Raw genomic sequence first — 16,312 nt, 5'->3', positions numbered from 1 at the left:
GGGAGAGATCCTCGAGTGACGAAGGAAGAGGATGTCGATGGGATGATAGTTGCCTGGCGAGATTTAGCAAGTTCCTGGGCTTTTCGACGGAAGGATTTGAAGAAGAAATTCTGAACTTGCTTCTAAGGAATAAGAGAAGAAGGGAGCAGAACATTAAGAAAGACATTTCGGGGTCCACTAAGTTTGATCGTGAGTTGAAGAAATTAGAGTGGTCCATCAACTATAAAGGGGCGAGGAAGGAGAAATCTCTGAGCAAAGATGGTGGGGACAGAACCTCGAACCTCAGATGAAGATAAAGATCATATCTTGGAATGTAAGAGGGGCCAACGATAGGGATAAAAGGAAAGTTATTAAGGCTTTGATCAGGTCACAAAGAGCAGATTTGGTGTGTCTTCAGGAGACCAAAATTCAAGGCATGTCCAAAGGAATTGTTCACAGTCTTGGAGTGGGAAGATTCTTGGGTTGGGGTGCTATGAGTGCAAAGGGGGCAGCCGGTGGGGTAGTAGTGTTTTGGGATAACAGGGTTCTGGAGTTAATGGGTATGGAGGTGGGTCTTTTCTCAGTCTCCTGTTGCTTTAAAAATTGTGAAGATGGCTCCTTGTGGACCTTCACAGGAGTATATGGACCCACTATGAAACGGCATAGAGAGTTGTTTTGGGAAGAGCTAGGAGCCATTCGAGGGCTGTGGTCTGACCCTTGGTGTATTGGTGGGGATTTTAACGTGGTCAGATTTCCTAATGAGCGTAGTAAAGAAGGAAGATTGACCGGGTCTATGAGAAGATTTTCGGAGGTGATTGAGGAGTTGGCTTTAAAAGATTTGCCTCTCCATGGGGGGCTATTCACGTGGAGTGGAGGGCTGAATGGTCTTTCAAGGTCCAGACTGGACCGTTTTCTGATTTCGGAGGATTGGGAGAATCATTTCAGTGGGGCGTCTCAGTGTTCTCTCCCAAGACCGGTTTCCGATCACTTCCCAATCCTGTTAGATGGGGGTGGGACGAGGAGAGGTCCAATTCCATTTCGGTTCGAGAATATGTGGTTGAAGGAGGAGGGGTTTAAGGAGTTGTTGAAGGGCTGGTGGCAAGGATTTAATTATAGTGGGTCCTATAGCTTCATCTTGACAGAGAAATTGAAGGCCCTGAAAATTAAGCTGAAGGAATGGAATTTGGAAGTCTTTGGCAAAGTGGGGGTGAACAAAGGGCTGGCTCTGGATAAAGTATCCTACTGGGATAATCAAGAGCATCTCAGAGTTTTAAATGAGCAGGAGCTAGAGGCGAGAAAGGAGGCTAGGGAGGAATTTAAGAAATGGGTTTTAATGGAGGAGACTTCATGGAGACAAAAATCGAGAGAAATTTGGCTGAAGGAAGGCGATAAGAACACGGGATTCTTCCACAAGATGGCAAATTCGAATAGAAGGAGGAACTGTTTGAAGAAGATCAAAATAAATGGCACCTGGATCTCAGAAGAGCACGACATTCAAAGGGGAGTGGTGAGGGCCTTTAAGGAACTTTTATCAGATCCTGGAGGATGGCGTCCTTGCTGCAACAATATTGAGTTTGACAACATTGGGGATGAAGAGGCAGCCAGGCTGGAGGAGAGCTTTTCTGGAGATGAGGTGTTCTTGGCTCTTTCAGACCTGAATGGGGACAAGGCCCCTGGTCCAGACAGTTTTTCTCTAGCATTTTGGCAATTCTGTTGGGATTTTGTCAAAGATGAGGTCTTGGGTTTCTTCAAGGAGTTTTATGAGAGGGGAAAATTCGTAAGAAGCCTGAACACCACTTTCTTAGTTTTAATCCCAAAGAAGAGTGGGGCCGAAGACTTGAGTGATTTCAGACCCATCAGTTTGGTGGGGGGTCTCTACAAGCTGCTTGCTAAGGTCTTAGCCAATAGATTGAAAAAGGTAGTGGGAAAAGTGGTGTCCTCTTACCAAAATGCCTTTGTTGAAGGTAGGCAAATTCTTGATGTTGCATTAGTTGCTAATGAGGTCATAGATTCCGTGCTGAAAAGAAAGGAAAGTGGGATCTTGTGTAAATTGGACTTAGAGAAAGCCTATGATCGGATTAATTGGGATTTTCTGATATCGGTGATGCAAAGAATGGGTTTTGGGGAGAAATGGATTGGGTGGATTAGATGGTGCATATCCACTGCCTCGTTTTCGGTTTTGGTCAATGGTTCTCCTTCCGGTTTTTTCCGGAGTTCCAGGGGGAAGGAGATCCTCTCTCTCCTTACCTTTTCGTCTTAGGAATGGAGGCCTTAAGTAGTCTCATCAACAGAGCAGTGAGAGGGGGCTTTCTCTCAGGCTATAGGGTAGGGGGAAGGGAAGGTGGCGGAATCCAAGTTACGCACCTGCTGTTTGCCGATGATACTTTGGTCTTCTGTGATGACTCTCAAGAGCAATTGGCTTTTCTAAGTTGGTTATTAATGTGGTTTGAAGCCACCTCCGGACTGCGCATTAATTTGAACAAAAGTGAGATTTTGCCGGTGGGTTGTGTGGAGAATGCTGAGTTGCTGGCAGCTGAACTGGGCTGCAAGGTAGGATCTCTCCCTTCCACCTATTTGGGACTCCCTTTGGGAGCTTCACATAAGTCTGTGAAGGTTTGGGACGGAGTGGAAGAGCGGATGAGGAAGAAACTTGCCTTGTGGAAGAGGCAATTCATTTCTAAGGGAGGAAGACTCACCCTCATCCGGAGTACTTTGGCGGGCATGCTAACTTACCTTATGTCAATATTGCGCATGCCAAGAGTGGTTAAGCTAAGACTTGAGAAAATTCAAAGGGATTTTCTTTGGGGAGGGGGAGCGTTGGAGAAGAGGCCCCATCTTGTTAAGTGGGCTGTTGTTTGTACTCACAAAAAGTTGGATGGATTGGGGATTAGAAATCTCTCCAATCTTAATAGAGCCCTCTTGTGCAAATGGAGTTAGCGTTATGCGGTTGAAGGAGATTCATATTGAAAGATTATTATTAGTACGAAGTATGGGGTGGAAAGAGGAGGGTGGAGCACTTGTGGGGCTAGGGAGGGCCATGGGGTTGGGCTTTGGAAGGAAATCAGCAAGGAAGGGTTGCTTTTGCACAATAATGTATCTTTCTCGGTGGGGGATGGTAAAAGGGTGAGGTTTTGAAAAGATATTTGGTGCGGGAATACCCCCCTTTGTGAGGCTTTCCCCTCTTTGTTTGATTTAGCGGGGTCTAAAGATGCGTGGGTTGCGGACTATTGGGATCCAATGGGGGAAGTGGGAGGGTGGTCTCCACTTTTCCTTAGACCATTCAACGATTGGGAGGTGGAGGAGGTGGAGAGACTCCTATCGTCCATTCAAGGGAAGAGGTTGGAGGCTGATGGGGAGGATAGGATGCAGTGGAGAGGGACGAAAAACGAGATTTTCACTGTAAAATCTCTTTACAAGTCCCTTGATCATAGCGGTGCAGTCTCGTTTCCGGGTAATATCATTTGGAGTCCGTATGTTCCTTCAAAGGTGAGTTTTTTTGCTTGGGAAGCTTCTTGGGAGAAGGTCCTTACTCAAGATCAGCTTAAGAGGAGGGGTTGGATCTTAGCCAATAGATGTTGCTTGTGTTGCGTTGAAGAGGAATCGATAAACCATATTCTTGCTCACTGCTCTAAGACGAAGATTTTGTGGGATCTTTTGCTTTCTCTTTTTAGGGTCAATTGGGTGTTGCCGTTTTCGGTGAGAGACATTCTATTAAGTTGGTATGTCTCTTTCAAGGACAAGAATCATAGAAAGGTTTGGCGGGCAGCTCCTCTCTGTTTATTTTGGACAATTTGGAAGGAAAGAAATAGGATAATCTTCGATAACGAGGCTTTGTCGACTCAAAGATTGAAAAACTCATTTGTTTGTAACCTCTTATCCTGGGCTAATTCTTCTATAGGTGTAGGCCCTTTATCTTTGTTTTCCTTTGTGGATTGGTTGGGTTCTTGTTGAGGGCCGGTGAGTGCTTGTGTTTTTGTTGCTTGTTTTAGGTTTCTCTTGTATACTCCCTGTATACTTTGGGTTGCCTTTCAAACTCCCTTTTTTTAATATATATCTGTGCTTTTGCCTATCAAAAAAAAAAAAAGTACCTTAGAATAGGTTTGTCTTACTGTCTCTCAAATCTGTTTAGCAACGGTGAGAAACATCCAAGTACCACTAATTTCAGGCAACATAGAATTCCATAACCATAACATGACCATGGAATCCTCTTTGTCCCACTGGTTGAACTTTAGATCTTCAGGCCAAACCTATACCGATTAAATGACTTAGTTTGCCTTTCCCTTTCAAAAAAATTCACACTAGTTGAGACCACAGGAGATAGCTTCAACCATTCAATCGATACGCTGAATTGCCATTCTATAACTCCGTAGTGGTATGATGAGGCAAAGTTTCACCAAAAACGGATATAGGTGTGGCCGAAGTCTCAGATAAGTCAGACACTGAGAGATCCCAAAAATTGCAAGTGGAGATTGAAGCAGGAGAACATATGAAAGATGAAATATAAAATAAGCAAAACACACAACAATCAAGGCCGAAAGAATCAAGCTTGAAAACTTCAGCAATGAAAGCTGAAAAACTCGAACAAAAATCAGCAATGAAGGCAATGTATTTTATAATGACAATAAATTCATAGAAATTTTCTGGGCATGGGACAAACATGTAGAGTCTATGTAACAAGTAACAACAATAACAATAGCAGCAGCAGTAGTAGCAACAACAGAAATAACAATAATAATAATCACCATCATCATCATCATAATAACGATAATAAAATACATCATTAATTAATACTCAAAACTTGCCCTACACTAATTTTCTGTCTTCTCACTGAAGCCCAAAAAAATTATAAGTATTAAAAAAGTTCACAACAGAATTTTTCGTTAATGAAAATTTCAAGGAACCAATTAGAAGCAAAAAGAAAGAGAAACAAACTAACACAGTACTTACAAATTGTTTGATCTGTTGAATACAAAGACTCAATTCCATTTTGTTCCAATAATCTGCAAAATGTGGCATTCCATCCCCACATCATGTATATCAGCATCTTCTTCCCTACGTCGCTCACGGCATTTCTTCTCTTATAGGCAGCAATTCAAATGTGATCAAATACAATTTCATAGATAATACCATGACCATGTTACCAATGAAAAATAGGATTCTTCCCTTTATCTAGAAATGCATACTAAAATAAACCAAACTTACAAGTTCAATGGAATCCAAGCAAATCAAATATAGCATATTATTGATATGAAAGATACACAAAGCTAGTGAATTGAAACAGGCACAAAGGAACTACAAATCGCTATTTCCATCAATACCTCTAGAGTCATAGCTGCCTCTCTCATCTGTACTATCATTACAATCATCAACATTTCTTACTTTAGCACTCACAAAACTCCTATCACTGGGGACACTTACAACCATCCAGCTTAGGTCCTCACCCTCAATGGCTACTGGGTCCTCCACCCAATCTTCCATGCTGGCATCTATAGCTTCCAAGCATGTAGGGTCAAATGTACCTCTCATGCACCTCCCTTTACTTGATTCTGATCGCCTACTTTCACAGGAAAAAATCCGAGTCATGAGGTGCAAGTGCTTGTAGCCTATTTTATTAAAGAAAGATCAAATAACAAGAAGCAATAATAAATTCACTTGATATTAGGATGGAAAGTGGAGCATCATTGCAAAAGATTTTCACATCTAGGAAACAATATGATGAATCACAAAGGTTAAAAGAAGTTTGAGGCTTTTCAAGGTTTAGAGTAACACAATTAAGAAGTGATGTACAATGGGTTCACATCTCAGATCTCAAAATATGGGAACTCAGCGAAAAATGAACTTGCATGGTACTTGGATATGGCATAATAAAGAGAAAAACTCAATTGAAAGTCAATTAGAACCAAATAATTAACATATCCTTGATAAAAATGATATTCTTTCTTTTCTCTTCTATCCTCATTTTTAGAAAACAAAAAATTAAAATAAGGAATATCCAAAGCAAAATAGGATCCCCATATTCACACCTTTGTTGTATCGTGTTAACACAGATACCTTGAGTGAAGTTGAAGAGCCCGAGTATCATAGGCTCTTTCACTATCATCCTTTTTTTTTTCTTTTTTATGACAAGAAACAACAATTTCATTGCATTGAAATATTAAGTACAAGGAAGGATGAGAAATCCTTCTAGGAAGTACACATGGGAAGGGGGGATATGGCTTATTCATTTTCTAAGAAAGACCAGTTTTCGGTGAATTTTTACTTGCATTTGTTGCTGCCAAGCAGAGGTGTCAAAGTCTGAAGAGCCCATAGGGCCCTTGGCAATATATGAGATTTCTCAAGTGTTGCATGTTAATGAAATAGATGATCGCTTGAAGACCATCATCAAACAGAACTTTCAAGTGTTCATTATGTTCTCAATGAGAAGAAATTTCCTCATCATGGTGGCGACTCTTAGTTTTGCACATTTATTTCTTGGTAGTGCTGTTTGAGAGTCTCTTTGTTGGGTTTATGAATTTGTCTCAAAAAAAAACTCATTGTAACAAGTAACCAAAACTTTCAAAAGTCCTAGTCAATCATTACCATCCTTTAAACCCCCTTTGACCCACTCTAAAAAATTACACATAAAATGGAATTTAAGCTCTTGATCTAATAACTCAACATTGTTAAGAGCTCTCCTATTTCTCTCTTTCCAAATAGTCCAAAACAAACACAAAGGGAAAAAATCCAAGCCATCTTCCTTTTCTTACCGATGAAACCTCCATGCCAATTTAGTAATGTTGTCGCACAACCCAAGCTATTTTTTATCTCTTTTCAAGGTTCCAGCTTCAATAACCTTGAAGATTGAGAAATTACGAAGAGATTTTCTATAGTCGGGTTCAGGGGAGCGTAAGAGAGATCACTTGGTCAATTGAGAGTCTGGTGGATTAGGGTTTAGGAAAATTTCTCTAAAGAACCAAGCTTTATTAGGGAAGTGGTTTTGGAGGTACCTTAAGGAAAGTTCTATCCTTTGACATCAGGTTATCTTGAGTATCTACTGGACATATTCTAATGGATGGGCACCAACAATATAATTAGATGGTCACATCATTGCCCCTAGAAGGCCATTGCACATATTCTTCAAGTTTTTCTACACACACTTGCTTTGTAGTAGGTGATGGGAGCAGAATTCGTTTCAGGGAAGATCTATGGTGGGGCGACCAACCTCTTTGCTTACAATTTCCATGACTTTTCAGAGTCACCACAACTAAAAACAGTCCTATTTCCGCTATCCTGGGTAAAAACACTTCCTTGTCTTAGGATCTCGTCTTCAAAAGCAATCTAATTGATGTGGAGATTATGGATCTTGAAAGACTAATGTCCTTACTTTCCCTTCTTCATTGACTCCTTCAGTTCCAAATACGAAAGCTTAGGTACCATCCTTATCCAATGTCTCAAATTTTGTTACTTTCTACCAAGCTAATTTTTTGTGGAAATCAAAAGTCCCCTCTAAGGTCAGGGCCTTTGCATAGTTAGTAACATATACGAAGGTACCAATGACATGCTACAATTGAGAAGGCCTTTCAAAACCCTTAGCCCTAATTGGTGCATCCTTTGTAGGAGGAGTAAAGAGATGATTAATCATCTCTTCTTGTATTTTCTGATTGTTTTGGGATTGTGGCATAGGATTTTTTCACGGGCTAGGATGGTGTGGGTTCGACCAAACAATGTTTGTAGTATGATGGTGATTTCCTTCAAGTGTTTTAGGAATTCTATTAAAGGCAAAACTCTTTGGAGGATCATGTGCCTCTCTTTACTGAATTGTGTGGAGAGAGAAGAATGCTAGGATTTTCAAGGACACTTAGAAGACGCCAGAGATCATGCAGGATTTGCTTCATTTCTGTATTTCTTTTTGGGCTTACCGTACAGACATTTTTAAACTCTATCCTTTGAGTGAGATTTAGCTTAGTTGGCTTTCGATATGTATACCCTAAGGTTGGGTCTACAGGTTCAAGAATTGTTATACTTGTTTGGGCCTTTTGTATCTTTTGTATAGCCTACCTTGGTTAGTGGAGGTTTACTTAGTTCTTTTTTATTAGGTTTGTACATCATGGGGAGGATTCCTCATCCTTCTTATGTTTCTATTCTCAATTAATATATATGTTTGTTTCTGATTAAAAAAAATACTGTTTTAAATAAGGAATGTAGCACCCATGAAATTCCAAACAAGGAGAAGACTAATTGTCATAAAATTCTAGCCTTGGTATAATGAAGAAGGATATGCTCACCAGATTCCTCCCCGCCTTTACACAAAAAAAAAAAAAAAAAAAAATCTATTAACAGAAGTATCATCTCCTCTTTAACTCATCCACGATTAGAATTCTTTTCCAAACTACTTCCCATACAATAAAGAAAACTTGCCTTTGTTGGAACTCAAGGATTCTAAATAACATCTGCCAGAAAACTCTGGTCTTCCATGCTCCAACCCACAATAGTAGGACTTTACTGAAAAGTTGCCCCTCTTCAAGGTCATCCATGTTGCCCTATCTTCAACATCCCTTCTTACCAATTTTTCTTGCAATCTTTATAAGAAAGCATCAACACCATCCAATTCTCAATCATGCAAATGTCCTATGAAACATTGAGTCTAATGCACTCCTTTAATATCCTACTACCAAACATTTTCTACCCAAGCATCCTTTGAGGTAGCTATAGCAAACAATGAATGGAAAGAAACCCTCAAATAAGTGTCCTCATACCATGTGTCCTGCCAAAATTCTAACCTCTGTCCATAGCCCACAATAAAAAATAAAAATAAAAATAAAATGACTCCTAAAAACTCCCCACCCTCACCTCATAGAGCACCATCCCCCTTCTTCTTCATCAAACTTCCCTAAAATAACCTACTTCCAAAAAGATTCTCTTTCTTACACAAACCTAACACCACTTGCTTAGGAGAGCCTTGTTTAAACAAAAAGATCACAAATGCCTAACCCTCCTTTCTTCTTTGGCATACAACTTTCAACCAATTCATTAAGTGAAGCTCTTTCAAGAGTTTCCCCTCCCCATAGAAAATCTCTTTAAATCTTTTTCAATCTCAAACTCATCCTTCTTGGAATGACAAAAAGGGACATTTTGTAAATGGGAAGGCCAGAGTCTATCGCCCCCATTTTGATAGGTATCGCTACTTCCACACTGCAAGTCTTAAAACTCTCTTCCACCACATCTTAGACCAACACTGATTTAAAGGCAGTTCCTAATGGGAGACCAAGATACTTGGATGGAAGAGTGCCCACTTTGCACCTCAAAGAAGCCACCAACTCCTCCACATTAGAGACACTCCCAATGGCGATCAAATCACTTTTTTTCCTAAATCAATCTTCAGCCTAGAGATTGCTTTAAACCACTTCAAATCTAACTAAGATACATCATCTAATCCTTGCATGCTTCACAAAAAATAGTGCATCAGCAAACAAAAGGTGGGTCACTTCCACCTCCTCGCCGCCACTATCTCCCACCATAAAACCTTAGATGAAACCATCCTCTCTCACTCATAACTCACACTGGAGTCTCTGGGCTCATAACTCACAGCCCACTAGCCTCTTTGCTACCTAAGCCCAAAACCATTTCTCTGTTGCTTGCACTATTGTAGTGTATTAAGCATTGGGCTTCATCAGTGCATAACACCTCTCCCTTGTGGCCAACCTCCATTCCACCACCCCACATTGCCTAAGAATTTGGATCACCATGATTTTTTTTTTTTCTTTTTGATAGGTAAAAACACAAAAAATATAATATCATATATAAAGAACAAAGGGCACCCAAAGGGTAACCTAAAACATACATGGAGCATATATCAAGGGGCTAAGGGCAAAAACAAAAGAGAAAAGGGGATACAAAAAACCTCACTTGCCCTTATCTAGAACCCAACCAATCAAAAAAAGTTGATTAAAGGTAAAGATCTTTCATCTATAAACAACTTAGTCCAAGACCAAAAGCTACAAACAAATGAATTTTTCATCCTTTGAATCGGAAGCTCCTCATTATCGAAGACAATCTTGTTTCTTTCCTTCTAAACCATCCAAAAGAGACATAAGGGGGCTACCTTCCAAACCTTTTTATGCTTCTTGCCCACAAAGGAACCATGCCACCCAAGGAGGGTCTCCCTAACCGATAATGAAAGGACCTAAGTCACATCGAAGAGTGCAAAAATTAACTCCCACAAAACCCTAGCATTAGTACAATGAATTAGAATGCGATCCATAGACTCTTCTTCAACAAGCCAAAGGAAACACTTGTTGGCTAGAGACCACCCCCTCCTCTTTAGTTGATCCAAAGTTAAGGCCTTACCCCACAAAGCTTCCCAAGCAAAAAAACCCACTTTGGGAGGAACACAAGGACTCCAAATGATGCTCCTCAGAAACGGGATTGCATCTCTAGGCTCCAATGCACCATAAAGGGACTTAACAAAAAACTTCTCATTCTTAAGTCTCTTTCCACAGCACCTATCTTCCAAGCTTGTAATCACCCTCTTCCCTTGGATTGTCAAGAGGAACCGCCCCACCAAGTCCAACTCCCAATCATTGAAAGGCCTAGAGAAACGAGCATTCCAAACCTCCCTCCTTAACTGAAGAATCCCAAACCTCCACCACCCACACCTCTTTTGAAACCACCAAAGCATACAAAGAGGGGAAGGAAACACACAAAGCAACATCTCCACACCACTTATCCTTTCAAAACCTCACTCCTCTACCATTACCCACTGAGAACACAATTTTATCACTCAATAAAGTCCCTTCCTTCCTAATCTCCTTCCATAAACCCACACCATACCCCTCCCTCATTGCTCGGGTACTCCACCCCCCTTTTTGTACCCCAAACTTCCTATTAATAACTTGCTTGCAAAGAGCCCCCCCTTTCATCTGCAAAGCGTCAACTCCATTTACACAAAATGGTCAAGTGTAGAAAGGCATCTAATGCCCAAGCCAACTTTACTTTTATCTAAACAAACAACTACCCACTTTACTAGATAAGGCTTTCACTCTAGGGAGGCCCCGCCCCATAGAAAGTTCCTTTGAATCTGCTATAAACTCAATCTAACCACTCTTGGCATTCACAATAAGGACCTAAAGTAAATGAGCATGCTAGACAAAGTGCTCCAAATGAGAATGAGTCTTCCTCCTTTAGAGATAAATTGTCTTTTCCATATGGCTAGTCTCTTATGAAACCTCTTCTCCATCTCTTCCCAAACAGCCACAGATTTATGTGGAGCACCTAAGGGACGCCCCAAGTATGAGGGGGGAAGCACTCCCACCTTGTAACTAAGCTCAAGGGCCAAAACCTCTAAATTCTCCATCCTCTCCATTGGTAAAATCTCACTTTTGTCCAAATTGATTTTCAACCCTAAGATGGCTTCAAACTACATTAGCAACAAATTCAAGTAAGTAATCTAATCCTGAGAAGCCTCACAAAATAGAAGTGTATCATCAACAAACAAAAAATGGGAGATTTGAACCCCATCACCATCCCTCCCCTTCATCCTACAACCTGACAAAAAGCTCCCACTCATAGCTCCCTCTTAATAGGGCTATTTAAAGCCTCCATCTCAATCACAAATAAATAGGGCGAAAGAGGGTCCCATTGCCTCAATCCCCTAGTGTTGTAAAAGAAACCTAATGGTGTGCCATTAACCAAAACAAAGAACCTCACAGTAGAGATGCACCACCTTCTCGAACCTGCCCACTTCTTCCCGAAACCCATTTTTTGCATTACAAAAAGCAAAAAATTCCAATTTATGTGATCATATGCCTTCTCTATGTCAAGCTTGCAAAGCACACCGCACTAGTTTCTTTTCAACAAAGAATCTATAGCCTCATTAGCAATCAAAGTCACATCAAGAATTTGTTTTCCCTCAACAAAAGCATTTTAGGACGATAACACCACCTTACCAACCATCTTCTTTAACCTATTAGCTAACACTTCTGCTAGTAGCTTGTACAAGCCTCTCACCAAGCTAATAGGTCTAAAATCTCTAAGATCATCAGCCCCACCCCCCTCCCTTTTTGGGGGTCTAAAGCCAAAAACGTAGCATTCAAGCTCCTTACAAATCTTTCATACTCATGGAATTCTATGAAAAAACCCATAACCTCATCCTTCACAAACTCCCAACTAAACAACTAGAGAGCTAAAGAGAATCCATCCAAGCCAAGCACTTTGTCCCCGCTTAACTCTAAAAAGGCAAAGAAAACATCTTCCACTAAGAAAGATTCCTTCAGTCTCACACCATCCTCAACTCCTACTCCTTCAAAATCCAAACCATCAATACTTGGATGCCAATTACTAGGTTCCAAGAGCACATTTTGGAAAGCGCTAACCACCCCCCCACCCCTACCCTTAAATCTCATGCTCCTTTAATAAGGAGGTTCCCTTAACTTTGATCTTGGTCAGACAATTCCTCCTTCCATGGGAATTAGCCATCCTATGGAAGAAGCCTATGTTCTTATCTCCTTCATTCAGCCACACTTCTCTTTATTTTTGTCTCTAGGAAATTTCCTCCATAAGGGCCCATTTCTTGAAGCCCTCCCTTGCCTCCTTTTTAGCCTCCACCTCCTCTGTCGATAAAACTCTCAATTTAACCTGTTCATCCCAAAAATTCACTTAATGCAAAGCCAAACTCTTTTTTTATATATAAGTAAACGCACAAAAAAAATACATATATAAAGAGAGAAAAGGGCGTCTGAAGGCCGACTCAAAGCATATAGGTAGACAAGAGGCGCCAAAAGGCAAGAACAAAAAGAAGATGGAATACAAAGAGCCAAGCTCTTTTTTTTTTGATCAGAAACAAAGAGCCAAGCTCTTTTTAACCTCAACCTTCCCAAACACTTCCTTGTTCCAGTTTTCATATTGGTCTTTAGAGCTTTCAACTTTGCTGTCAAAATAAAGCTAAAAGAACCACTGAAATTAAACCCCTGCCACCAACTTTTCAGCAACTTTTTAAACCTCTCCTCCTTCAACCACATGTTTTCAAAGGGGAAAGGAGTTGGACCTCTCCTCACCCCTCCCCTATCTAACAAAATGGGAAAATGATCAAAAACCAGTCTAGGTAAAGTGCTCTACACAACCCCGTTGATATGGCACTCTTAGTCCGCAGATACCAAAAAAGGGTCCAGTCTTGAGATGGATTAACTATTCAACCCACCACTCCAGGTAAACGAATCCCCCTACAAGGGAAGGTCTCTCAAATCCAAATCATCAATTTCTTCCGAGAACCTTCTCATGGTTAAAGACACTCTCCCTTCTCTACTACACTCGCTAAGGAATCTAGTCACATTAAAATCCCTTCTAATGCATCAGGGATCATTCCATAAACCCTGGATGGCCCTAGCTCCTCCTAGAAACTTTCTCTGCTTCTCTTCTAGGTAGGGACTATAAACCCCAGTAAAGATCCACAAAAAGCCATCCTTGGAATTTTTAAAACGACAAGTTATCGAAAACTGGCCCACTTCCATACCAACCAACTCTAGCACCTTCTTGTCTTAGAACACTACCACCCCTCCTGCTTCACCCCTTACATTCACTACTCCCCTATCTAAGAATCTTCCCACTCCTAGACTGCGCACCACCCTTAAGGATATATCCTGAATTTTAGTCTCTTGCAGACAAACCAAGTCCATCCTTTGAGAACTAATTAAAGAATTAATTACTTTCCTCTTATCATTGTTGTTAGCCCCTCTTACATTCCAAGATTAAATTTTTTTTCTTCATTTATGGCAAAGGACTCTAGCCCCTCCTCTTTTGTTCATCCTGCTCTCTGCCCACACCATTATAATTGATTAAGCACTCTTAACTTTTTCAATTCTCTTTCAAACCTAGATGACACTGAATATCTCCTCCTTTTTCTTTGTTCTTTTTTCTTTTTCATCCTTGAAAACAAATACAAGATTTCCCCTTCAAATCCTTCTATTGAGAATCTTAAAAACTTGCTAAAATTCGCTAGACAACTATCGTCCCAACAATCACAGGACCCCCCACTTCTTACGAAGACCCCTCATTCACAGACCTTTCCTCAATGTCCCCAACTCGCACCTCAACCAAAGCCTTCTTCTCGCCTAACGCAATCACCAACGAACTACCATCAACTAAAATAATCCTCAACGGATCTTGATTCACCTCTCCTTCCACAGCTACCAACCCTCCCAAGCCAAAGGACCTACCCGCCATCAAGGCCAAGCCAAAACTAAAGGAAGAAGGAGAAGAAGAGAAATCCCGAGTCCCCATATAGATAGGAAAGTCGTACTTGGAAGCCTCGGCCACCAACATTTCATTGATAATCGTAGATCTACAATTCACTGCGAGTGCCACCACCGTCAAAGCTTCCCTCACAACCCCTACGGAGAAACCTTCATCACCCCTCCTCCCTTCTCCAACCTTACCAAACTAAGATCCCACCGATGCTCGAGCTCCAAAAACACCTACTGAAGGAACTGAAGCCTTTATAAGCCCATTGCCCACTAAGCCCACTTCACCAAGCCCATCTTCTACCCCAAACACCACTTAGCCCACTAATAGGCCCTTCTTGGCTTTGGACTTGAAAACACCTTTGTCCAAGCCCCTTTCCTCCTAACACTCTATTCCTTGCACAAATGGGTCCTCCACTTGGCCCAAACCACACAACCCACTTCTGAAGCCACACGACCCACTTATGAAGCCACCCAATCCACTACAACATAACACATTGGCCCCTAGAACTTTTCCTCTACACTCTAGGCTCCTTCCCCAACACCATCCTCAAAACCATAATCAGATGCCACTGCGAAGGACGCAACAACAAAGACTATAACTTCCATTGATCTTCCACCGGAGGCCAACACGTCATGTACCTTAGTCTGCACCACCCTTCTCTTCGATCATCCATTGAAGGTAGCGCGTGGGCTTCCCCCATCTTCTTCCCTAACCATTGTATCATCATTCCCATACCTCTCTCCCAATGGCACCACTTGCACAAACCATGGTAGAATTTCCCACCACAATCTGCACTGAACTAGACTAATCCCTCCCAACCATCTTCAACAAAATTCTAGCCCATTACAACACGAACAAAAAATTCATATCTCCATCTATAACCATAAAACCTCCACAACCATCACCAAGTTTTTTGAACACCTCACAGTTCCACAAATGAAGTGGGAGACCCACCACCCTCACCCACGCCTCATTAGCATTAGCACCCTTATAGAAACACCCCACCTCCGGGCTCCATCTTTGCAAGTGCAAAAGTTTCTCCTTAATCCTCCTTTTGCCTCTAACAAGGACTCTATTAGCCTCAAAACTAGACCCAAACTCAAACAACAGAAGTCCTCTTCCCAGAACAGCAATTCCCAATCTCCCCTTAAAAACCAATGGTAAGACACTCATTTCTTCAAAATATCCAGATCTGGGAATGGGTCCAAATATTCTTCCCACCAGCCCACCAAACAACGGTTCAGTTGTTCCATCCTTCCTTGCAACTCCCTTTCCCCTAGCACCAACCAGACTAAGTCTCCTACCCTCCCCGGCTTCAACTTTGCAACCTCCACAAACATCCTTCACTTCGACCCCTTCTCCCTCAAAGAAACCTCTGGGGTATGAAAGTCCTTTAACCCTACAAAGGGAACCACTCCAAGGCCTCACAACTTCTCTACCAAAGTATTCCATCCTCCAATTAACCCCTTCCTTTATGGGAAAATAAGATAAAATCTTTGTCTCAAGATCACGAACAGAGCAGAGGAGCCTTCCCACCTCATTTGAGCGACACTCCAACTTGTACTTCCTTCTCCCCTCCTCCCAATCAAGGAACCACCTTCTATTTCCATTCTCCCTGCAACAGGCCTCAACTCCATCCAACAAACAGCGTAAACTCACTTCCCCAAACCTAATCCAGGAGGAGACACCTCTACATCTCTCCCAAATGCACCCTCTCAACTTCCCTCCCTCATCCTCAACTAGAAGCTCGAAAGATTTAGACTCTACAATAAACCAACTTCTTCCACCCCTTGAAGCTTCACTCATTAGAAAGCTCATTGCTTCATTGGACCACCATCACCATGATTTGATATCACCTCCTTGTGAATCCCACCTCACAAGCTCACCCCATTCCCCTTTGCAGAAGTCATACCAATCACAACGTCCTTTGCTCGAGAAGACGACACGTCCTCTACTTCACTTTTAGCCTAAAGGAACCACATCCCTCACCTCCTCACTAGTGCGTGAACCTTCTTCATCCACCCTTTCCCTAACCTCCCTCTTTCTGCTCACATTAGCTCAAACCGCTTGTTGCATCCATGGCGAAACCTCCCACCACAATTAAGTTGAAAAATTC

General features: G+C 41.6%; 1 protein-coding gene across 11 annotated transcripts in view; it reads right to left on the bottom strand.

The window, feature by feature from the left end:
* LOC117928910 overlaps positions 1-16,312 on the bottom strand; it is a 42,006-nt gene that overhangs the window by 19,369 nt on the left and 6,325 nt on the right. For 5 of the 11 annotated variants that reach the window (XR_004653672.1, XM_034849018.1, XM_034849019.1 and 2 more), the window contains exons 5-6: positions 5,298-5,533; positions 4,927-5,031 (exon numbers count right to left, since the gene is read on the bottom strand). Coding sequence is in view for 10 of the 11 variants with exons in the window: in XM_034849018.1 (XP_034704909.1) it covers positions 4,927-5,031; positions 5,298-5,533 (341 nt within the window). In the remaining variant the exon portion in view is untranslated. Of the gene's footprint in view, positions 1-4,926; positions 5,057-5,184; positions 5,534-16,312 lie in introns of those variants that run through there. The other 6 variants (XM_034849020.1, XM_034849021.1, XM_034849023.1 and 3 more) reach the window with 3 other exon arrangements.

This window comes from Vitis riparia, chromosome 13, assembly GCF_004353265.1.
Source record: "Vitis riparia cultivar Riparia Gloire de Montpellier isolate 1030 chromosome 13, EGFV_Vit.rip_1.0, whole genome shotgun sequence".
Classification (NCBI taxonomy): Eukaryota; Viridiplantae; Streptophyta; class Magnoliopsida; order Vitales; family Vitaceae; genus Vitis; species Vitis riparia.
Note: the sequence above shows the minus strand (reverse complement) of the source record. Positions and strands in the feature narration are given on the sequence as shown.